The 10,653-nt window shown below is 44.5% G+C and overlaps 1 protein-coding gene across 1 annotated transcript; it reads left to right on the top strand.

Annotated features, from left to right (window-relative positions):
• Positions 1 to 8,176: 8,176 nt before the first annotated feature.
• On the top strand, positions 8,177 to 9,667 carry tmem74 (transmembrane protein 74; the record flags this gene model as incomplete). The annotated part of the gene is made up of 2 exons (XM_079736165.1): positions 8,177 to 8,224; positions 8,775 to 9,667. Exon 2 carries the CDS (start codon positions 8,840 to 8,842, stop codon positions 9,665 to 9,667), a length of 828 nt encoding a protein of 275 aa, XP_079592291.1. The 5' UTR covers positions 8,177 to 8,224; positions 8,775 to 8,839.
• Between the last annotated feature and the right edge of the window lie 986 nt (positions 9,668 to 10,653).

Here is a 10,653-nt window from a genome sequence, read left to right on the forward strand (position 1 = left end):
GATGGAGTGTTAGTAAGCCTGTGTCCAATTTGGCTGACATTTAAGATTGCACTTTAAAAAACGTCAGGTGAAGTCCTAGGTATATAAAGTCCGGGAGAAACGAGGTTTGGATTCCAAGATCATTATTGCAACCAATAAAAAAGTCTCAATATGTATTCCTATATCCTTCGAAATCTATAATCCAGAATGAGAGTGTGGAAAAATATCCCATGTCAAAATACGCTCTCCGAGGTTGAGCCTTGTTCTTGAAGTTTGCGCTCAGAGTTCCCGGTGCGTGTTGCGCCTCCCAGCTGCGCTCCTGCCCGACTGATCACACAGTCTAAACATGAGTGAGCGCTCCTGGAGGAAAGGCTTTCTGTAGCGACACCTGGGCTCGGAGGGACAACACTTCATCCCATGAGACCCGTGGATAGGGGGGCACCCCGCAATAGTTTCTTTATAGATACATGGGCTTTATTCAATGAATATAGGCATTTGATCACCTTGCACTAAGTTAACGTGTGGTGTATTATGGTTTGATGCATGATTGCAACAGGCCTACGTGGAGAAATTCATAGTATTTTTATAATTTAACAATGCATGGTGCATTTATTGTTTAAAAAAATACAGACATATCCTATAAGGCCTACTTCCCTTGTGAACAGCAATGACGCGCAAAATGCTCAAATGAAAAATACTAAAGATTACCCTTCAAACTGTTTTACTTTATTCAAACTGTAACCCGGAATACTTATTTTCAATGAAACGTCAACGGTGCTGTTTCCGTTTATAATGACTATTGTGAGAAAACGTCCCAGTAGGGACATGTCCCATACAAAACACTGTCCATATGGAGAGTGTGCAGATCTGCATCGGCCTATAATGGCCGTAAAGAAGAGATAAGATTTTCATATTTGTTGAAACTGGCGTCGAGCCTTCCAAATGCAACAGCTTCCAAATGCAATTCCATCACACATAACGACCCATGAGGTCTTTTTGTTGTTTAATCCAAGCAATTAATCCAAAAGTGAGGCAGATGTGCACCTGGTATTTCTGGTGTTTAACACACACACACACACACACGCACACACACACACACACGCACACACACACACACACACACACACACACACACACACACACACACACACACACACACACACACACACACACATCCCACTTTTCCGTGCGTCATACGATCCTTGGACCACACAATGTTCAGTGACGTTTAGGAGGAACAACAGGGCTCCGCGGGTGTTTTAGTGGTTCACTTGTCCCCCGGGGTCCAAGAAGTACACACACCTGCATATTAGACAGGCGGAAGTCCCTCCGCGCCCCCGAGTGCCTCACTTATACCCCGGGGGCCCTCGAGGTAGAGACCTGTCCTCTATTAGACTAGACGGCAGTCCCTCTGTGCTCCACTTTCGGCGTGCTCTTATTTGAACATTGCTTTCACAGCGGGTCACGGAGACAATCACTGGAGCTTTGAAATAAAAGTAGGCCTAGCCTAAATGGTGACAATTTCCCACTTTCCCCTGCATGCATCCATTAACAGCCTTGTGTAGTAGCTTATATACTTCTGACGCCCGCCTACTTGGTACGTGGGCTGTGGTTTGTGTGTGCACGTTTGTACAATGGTTCGAACTCAAGAGGCATCAGTGGCGGTGGGTCAATAGAGGGCGCTAGGGTGCCGCCCCTCCGTGAATCATTCAATTGAATATATCTGCCAACTATTAATTAACTATTATCAATACGAAATAAATCATCAAAAATACATAGCGTTTATCCTCGTTTAATTGTGTGATATACTTGTCACTGCCAGCGACCATTTAAATGCGTCTGAACGTCAATGATTTTGGCTAGGCTAGTTATTGGTCATTCGAAATAAAGCCCTCCTCCAAGTCAGGGGCGCCGGCCACGTTGAAGTCAATGTAAGCTCGCGTACTTTTTGCTGTCTATCAGCATTGGACAATTCAGCGAATCAATCAAATAGGCTACCTCCCTCAGCAGCATTCGTGCACCACAACTACTAGAGAAGAGATAGGTCGCTAACTAGCAGAGAGTTGTAAGCATTTTTCACCCTTTTCAGTGGAGGAATTGGACTCCCCAAGCAATGTTATACTTAAAAGGAGCAAGTAAGTTACACATTAATTTAGTCTTTCGTCCTGTAGCGTATAAATAAAATGAAGCAACTGTCTCATATTTCTAACTGCATTTGAAGTAGACATTGAGACTCACAAAAAATGGACGCTATAGGACAGTGATCATGATTTGTCTCAATATCAGAATAAGAACAATGGGTCAAATAGCAATGACTGGTGGAATGGCCATGAAGTAGGTCTGTATATGCAGTGTAAGCTTGTCCAGGCCCTGCAAGTCAGGATGTAGGCTATGAATCTGAATGAATAGTAGGTAAATAGGTAGTGGTCATCCCCAAGATGCACCAGAATACAGGAAATCAAATCTATTAAATTAAAAAAAATATATGGGGGGGGGGGGACCCCAAACAATTACTGTGCCCCACCAACATTTTTGATCACCAGCCGCCACTGAGAGGCGTAATTGTCAGATCACGTGATTCATTAATTCAATGTAATTAGCTCTCTTTCTGTGCATGGATGCCACACAGCTCGCAAAGGAATGCACCCAGGCGCGATATTTTCGGCGCTGTGTGTTCTTGCGTGCGTGCGTGTAAATGTGTGTGTGTGCGTGCGCGCGTGCGTGCGTGCGTGCATGCGTGTGTGTGTGTGTGTGCTGTCTGCATGGATGTTACAGTTTTCCAGAACAACCCTAATTGAAGTTTGCAAATTGCGAGGTCCGGATGTTGCCACTTGCCTCCCAGGAGATGGAGAGAAATACACAAATCCTTTAGGTGTATTTAAACTAAATCCATTGAATAGAAATGCATGAACAAAAGGTCATAAAATGCAATATTTGTCGAACAGATACATGTTTCTATCTTTGAGCTGTCTTCGTCATTTCTTGCATAGGGCCAACTTTATTTTTAAATAAGCATTTAAACAGATTTCGTATGGTAAGCATTCGGATGAAGCAAAGGATCTTTGCAGCCATGAGATGCATTGAGCGCGGCATTGAGCGGATGATAAGTTCCTCGGTCAGAAGCTTTTTCTTTTATTTCTAAGCTTTGATTGATATTGTTGATGTATATAGGATTATTTTGGCCTAATAACTCAATTCATTATATTATTTCCCCCTGAAAGATTGAAGCCCACATTTTGAAATGTTGGCGGGTCTATTATTTATACATACACGCCTGTTAATTTATAATTCAATGTACAATTAATGTTGAGTAATAAGTAATCAGATTTCAGTTCATTTATAACCTTACCAACGAAACCAACCGTCGTAATTAATATAATTAATGGGGAATCAACAACAACTAACACCTTTTACTAATTAGGAGGATGCTTCGTACAGCAATGGTCTTTCACTGCCACCTCGTGGTGAGGAAGTGGTAATGACTAGAGTTCACACCAGTCATTAAATCATACATACACGCATGGGCGCACGCAAACAGACTGACAGACAGACAGACAGACACAAACACACACACACGCACAACCCCCCCCCCCCAACCCCCCACACACACACACACATACACACACAAGCATACATACCAACATACATACATTTACGTTTGTGTGTGTGTGTGTGTGTGTGGGTGAGTGTGGTTGTGTGTGTGTGTGTGTGTGTGTGTGTGTGTGTACATAAAGTAATAATTTATCGACTTTGGTTTTGTATCTCACTATTAACTAGTGAAACATATGGACTGTCTCTCATGTATATTTCTTACTTCAATTCCAAAATTGTGATAATAATTGATGTTTTTTTTACCATTGCCAGCAGCCCACTTAGTATTTGGCATGTTTTGCTTCCTCTAAGTATAAATGGTAGATTTGGCCTCAAGTCAACCTTCTAATTTACCTAATGAACAAAATGCCCACCTTCCTGTTTCAAAGGCAAAACTACTCTGGCCTGAATCACTATTCAGTTCATGCAACGGCACTGGAATTGAACTTCAACACAATTCTTAAAGTCAAAACAACGTTTAGACATGTTTTTTGTTATCCAGAGGCCAGGACTTTTTTGTAAGTGGACATTTAAGCTGGGTGAGGAGGAGGGGTATGGGGGGGAGGGGTTGAGGCTATATGATATCAGTGAAAGCTATTAAAGTAATGGCTATGCAAGGCAAGTAGTAGTATGGTGGAAGCCAGAGGAACAGTAAGCCATTCATCAATAAATTAAGACAAAAAGAGTAAGAGTATCTCAGTGTAGATAATCAATTCATTTTGAAATGCAAGTCATTGAACAGAAGACCATTTCATTTAAATTACTCTTTGTCTAAATGGGCCAACACACAGACCACAGACACAGATGGACGCATGCACACGTAGACAGGCGCCCAAGCTAACCCACAATTAGCACCCTGAAGTTTAGTCACAGACCTATTGACACAATTATGGCAGCCAATTGTCAATAAACCTCTCAGTAGTGGGCACTTAATATTTCATGGAGCCGTTCGCTGCTCTCTTAACTCCTTCCCAACATCCCTGAAATCCCCCATCCTCTCAGCCTTCCTGTCTGCCTTCCTCTCCCCTTCTCCCTCACTCCTCTCTCTCTCTGTCGCTCTCTCTCTCTGTCTCTCTCTCACTCTATCTCTGTCTCTGTCTCTATCTCTCGCTCTGTCTTGCTGTCTAACCCCATGTCAACCAGCCATCTTCCCCTTTCTCCCTCTGCAAGGCTTTTTAAAAGCAACCGTAGCGTTTTAGCCTCCTAGACAATGCTGGAGTATTCTGCCGTCTCCTTATTAATATTCTACTCGGCCATGTGGCTTCAGAGGGTCTGTATCTACTGCTGCAGCATTTAGTGGTAGCACCGTTTGTAGGCCACCTTGACAGTGTACACGAGCATGGAATGAATGACATTTTGTGTAGATGTGGCATATGTGTAGAGACCTAATGCTGTGAACCCAAATGTAGTGGTGGATACATGGTGAATCCATATATTTTTACCTATAATAAAGTTGATCTCTGTACATCTCTCATCACTTCTAACATCCTGTCTCTCACTCGCCAGTCAAAGTCAAGGCAGGCTTATTTATTCATCCCATTTTCACAATGACGGTCTCTTCAGGGGCTTCAGGGGTCTACGTTAGAATGAATTCTGACAGGGCCATAACCCCATATCCCTTCAGTCCTCATGAGGGAAGAGCAAAAACAGTGGGGGGTAAAAATAACAAAGAGACACAAAAGCATGGCTTCGTCGGGGATGTCATGAGTTCAATAGAAAGCAGGCGGTCATGCATAATGTCATTTTAACAATTTAAATAGGCTTAGATTTATAAAAGTCATTAGACAGCCAAAACCATGAAGGCTGAGAAGTATGGAACTGGAAAGTTAGTCTTGCAGGTGCCTTGGTTGCATGACGATTGTTAAAAAAACAAAACAGAGGCCAGTATGAAACAAGGACGGAAGCAGCAGGAGACCTCTATTGTCAATGGTAGCTCAGAACTTATGATAATGCTGAGTAGAAGAGTGCTAGCCCCAATTTCCAGTCTTTCTTGTGACGCTTTCGTTGTACCAGAGAGCCTGGGGTATGATCCTGATGTCAAGGGAAGGCCAATCACAATTCAGCGCTGACAGTGACAAGCTGTTCTCGGGCGGATTGGTCTTGACACGATTCGAGTGGGCAGATCGGGACACTCCGTGGACCAATGGATGGCTGCAATCATAAATTTGAATGCAAACAAAAGTACGGTATATACCCTATGGCTACTGATCCACAGCGAACGCAGGTCTAAGTATAGAGAGCAATTCAGTGCTTAAAAATAGAAGTAGTAGCCACCATACCTCTGTCTGGGCTGTACAGGGTGGTAAATCTGTTGGAAGCTTGCAAATCTGGGGGTTATTAATATCTTTAACAGAGCTTCACAGCGTGCCGAGCTGGACCACATGCCGCAACCAGGGATGCGATGAAACGACCACGAGTGCATCGGTGTTGGGTAGATTTAATCAGATACATGGTTGATGTAATGCCACCTGTATAGGCTAATCTAATGTTGTGATGAGACACAGAGACACACTCCCTGGAGACGATAGTGAGGGCTGACCGAATAAAAAAGTAAACAAGAAGGGTCAGTTTTAGAGCCATCCACTGATATCCGCCAGCCCTTCTTCGCACAGTAGGAGCCTGTTCCACAGATAAGAGACTCCATAGATAACCTTGTGAGACCGTCTTGATCTGACAAGTTCACATTCTATTTCTCTCTGCAGATCACTCTGGTCTAGAGCGCGGTTGTAAGAATTAAGAAAGAAATGCTAAATGATATAGGAAACAAATCAATGCTGGGAGGGATTTTCAGTTAGAAGAATTGGCACAGCAGTCTGCAACAATGGCTTAAGCAAGCTAAGTTTTTGAAACAATGGCAGTGCTCAACCTTAGTGTAGAAATTCACAGATCTGTTTAATATAAAATAGCCCAATGTTAAAAGATCTGCAGAAATTTGTAAGGAAGGGTTTTCTTAGAGGAGAGTATTTTTTTGCTTGACCTCCAACAGGAGTGTCACTTATTTATTTATTCTGATTGCTAGTCTGAACAATCCAAAACTACACCCATATGTGGAAATCAGTTGCTGCTCAGCCAAGGCCAGACTGATGTTCGTTGCAAAATGCAACACTGAATATTTGCTTGGTCACACAAGCCAAACTCTGTCTCTCTCTCTATCCTGGAGTTCAGTTAAAGGCAGTAACCACAGCCACTAACAGCCTTTCCTCCCCTTCCCCCCCAAAAAAAACACCCCCACACACACGCGCGCACACACACACACACACACACACACACACACACACACACACATACACACACAAACACACACACACACACACAGCCTGGGACTCGCAGAGTCCTATGAACTTATCAAGAAAAGTGGTGCACTGTTGCAGGTAGTGGCAGATTTTCTGTTCTTACCACTGGCACACTCAGCCATTTGTCATGTCACTCTCCTGCACTCAGTTTTACTATCTCCATCCCCGCATTGGACCAGCAGAGTGTGTCTGTGGCTCTGTGCTATGTTCATGAGGTACCATATTCTGCATTTTAAACCAAGTGCACACTGGTACACAAATCTCTCTCTCTCTCTCTCTCTCTCTCTCTCTCTCTCTCTCTCTCTCTCTCTCTCTCTCTCTCTCTCTCTCTCTCTCTCTCTCTCTCCATCTGTTTAATGGATTTTTTTTGGGAAAGAAGCCAAATCTTTGCAGCCAGCGGATGCTACACCCAACAAACCAGTGGCCATATTTTAGAGCTATTATCTGCTTGTGATAAGTAAGATGGGAGTGTAAAATGATCTTCCGTTTGAAGAAGTGTAAACCACCAGACCTGTATGTGCTTGGCGATACAGTATTTACTGTAAGAGGTTACCATCTCCCATGAGCATGGTTGCCTAGACGTTAATTTACAGATATTGAAAGCTGGTGGGGGGAAGAGCTAAAGTTCAGACATAAAAGATTAAATCTTGTTTCACGAAGAGGCTCAATATCTGACGACGTTTCAGATCTGTAGATTAAAGATGGATTAAAGGGTGGCTTTGACAGAGCCTAGTGACCGGTAATCTTCAATGGCTACACGAACAGATGGTGATGCAATGATACTTGCAGTTTCACATTGTTGTTTGAATTGCACTATGGTAACCTACGGCTATAGCCTACAACAGTATCCCGATTTATATCCAGATCAAGTTCTAGTAGGCCTATTGCTTTTAGGAACACGTAAAAACATTTAGTTGAACTAGGTGCGGAACAAACATCAATATGATATGATGAAATCGGGCAAGGAAACACTCATAATGAATTTAAATCCATCCCTGCCTGTGGGTAGTGTAAGCTATATCTTGAGTGTTGCAACGTAGGCTACACGATACGCGTCGTCGCTGAAACATTCACTTCAAGTCCCATGATTCCGCTTGGGTGTATCTCTCAGATAACGGCAGCGCGTGTGATCTCAATCGCCTGCTCGCGTACACCGGGAGGCGGGAGCAGCTCGAGCGGCTAGGGAACCCACAGCCAGGAGATAAAAGCGTGCGTGGGAGGGACTGGGTAAGCTCCTCGCAGCTAACACCACGGCAACGGGGCGGGTGAATATATACACATTCTGATTAAACTCAGAGCCTGCTGATAGCCACCATGATTCAACGAGGAGAGGACGAGGCGGGATAAATGAAATGAACGGAGTAAGTCGCTGCTTCTTCTTTTTTTTTAATCTTTTTATTACCCCAGCATTGATTGTAATGTTTGATTCGGCAGTATGGGCATAGGCTACTACCTTATGTACATTATTCTTATTCTAATTATTGCAAACGAGTGGGACTACATAATGTATCGTATGCCAAAGGCTTGAAGATTTCGACCGTTGTTGAACTTGGAAGTGGGCTACACTTCTCTCTGCGTGCAAGTTACATAGACACGCATGCAGGCTAGATTATGTGCGTTTCAAAACAAGGATCCTGGTGGATGAAGCCTATAATCTCGGTTTACGTGGGTCGTTTTCTAAATTGGATAGCCGTTTATGTTGGCTACTCAAAGTGCTTAAAGCGCATTTACCTAACGACCCGTGGATTTATGTAAAGCAAGCTGACAAACTATCAGTGTAGCCCTTAAACACTACAGTGTAGCTGTGTGTGCACACTTTATAGCCTACATTAAACGATGCCAAGACACTTTGCAACGATGTTGCAATTAAAGTTGTTTAATTTTAACGCAAAACTTATCTTCCGTTATCAGGGAATGGTGTGGACGATGCTGTGCTGAGGACACATTGAGAGTGAGTCAGCTTGCTGTGGACGCGGATGGCTTCTCAAGAGCTACTTTCAGACAAGGATGCGCGACAATACGATCCGACGAATGTCCTTGCCTGGGTTCTCAGCGCTCTGCACATGCGCAGGACGGACAACTCAACAGGAGGACTCCCGTCGAAAGACCGCGAGTGCAGCGCGAGCAGGGCCTGCCAGGGATGGTGTAATTCAGCACCAAGGACGGCGCCACACATAGGGGGTGGCGGCGAGGTGAGACTAGGTCACCTAGCGGAAGAGAAAATCATAGTTTGCTGCGACGAGGAATTGGAGATGTCTTTCACGTACGTCGATGAGAATGTAAACCTTAGACTGGCGAGCCCAGACTCCAGTCGCAAAGGTAGCCACAGAGCCACGTGCAATGGCGACATTGCCGAGTCGTTGCCAGAACTATCCTTTGAGGATCTTTCCTTCGGGGACAGTTTCGAGACCTCTTTAGACCAAGGTTTCATCTGTGCGGTGACATTCCTCGTCACAGGGATCTCTTTGGTCATCATATCGTACGTGGTGCCCCGTGGCGTGGCGGTGGACCGAGAGAGTGTGTCCGCCAGAGAGATGGAGCGGCTGGAGAGGGAGGGCGCCCGGGTGGGAGCCCACCTGGACCGCTGCGTGATCGCAGGGCTGTGTCTGCTCACGCTGGGCGGCGTGGTGCTCTCCATCCTGCTTATGATCTCCATGTGGAAGGGGGAGGTGTACAGGAGGAAGGCCTTGGCCTACACCAAGCGGTCTACCAAACTGTACGGCTCCATCAACCTGGTGGCCAGGGCGAGCCCCAGCCAGTCCGACGCCCATTTGGAAGTGGATGTGGAAGAAACTGTGACTTGATTATCTTTAAAAAAGCATTGAGTGCATTTGAACACTGCTCTACCTTTTCAAGGACACGTGAAGAACGTTAAAATATTGAAATGCTATTTTTGTCTGTAACCCATATACATGAATATCCTCTGGCAGTAGCCTGCATATACAGCGTTACATGTTTTTGTCAACATAGCCATTTATTATTGTGTAAGTCTGCACATAGGACTGACCTGGAAATGTGTTCATGCTGCTTGAAATTTTTTCTTGTATCCGAATAATGGTTGATATAAGCTGATAATAGACACAGAGAAACTATTTCAAAGGAAATTCTTCTCATTTTCGAAATAAATGTAAGCAAAGCCGCTGAGCGTTAAACCGAAGGGTGGAGATCCTTGGGTTGAGGCTTGGGTCACACGTTCTGGATACCTTTTTATTTTGTGCCGAATAACTTTTAGAGCCTCCATTTACTACTGAGGCAGCTATTCATATTTAATGCGTATGTCTCCTGACAGTGAAATGCTGCATGCACCACACAAGTCTCACACACACACACACACACACGCACACGCACACACACACACACACACACACACACACACACATAACCCACATAACCCACACATATAACACACACGTAACATTTACACATAACATGCACACACACACACACACACACACACAGGAAACCAGTTTGCCCTTGGGGTGTGCAGGACATTGGCCATCCAGTCAGATGTTAGGCCGTGAGGGTCAGTGGTCCACATGGTAATATCCAGTGACAGTGTCCTCTTGTCCTGCAATGCTGAGGTAAACCAGTAATGCCGGGCTCCGCAGATCTCAGGCAGGGCTCTGTGGCTATGTGGCTCTGATTGCAGCTATATAGCGTTTCAACTGAGTTCGGCAGCAGTGTAGGATATTTTATACCTCTTTGGTCCTTCTCTTCCCTCTCTCTCTCTCTCTTTCCTTCCTCTGCTCATTTATCCCTCGGCTTTTCCTCAACTGTATCCACACAGTGC

Source organism: Pollachius pollachius (assembly GCF_949987615.1).
Source record: "Pollachius pollachius genome assembly, chromosome: 1".
NCBI lineage: Eukaryota > Metazoa > Chordata > Actinopteri > Gadiformes > Gadidae > Pollachius > Pollachius pollachius.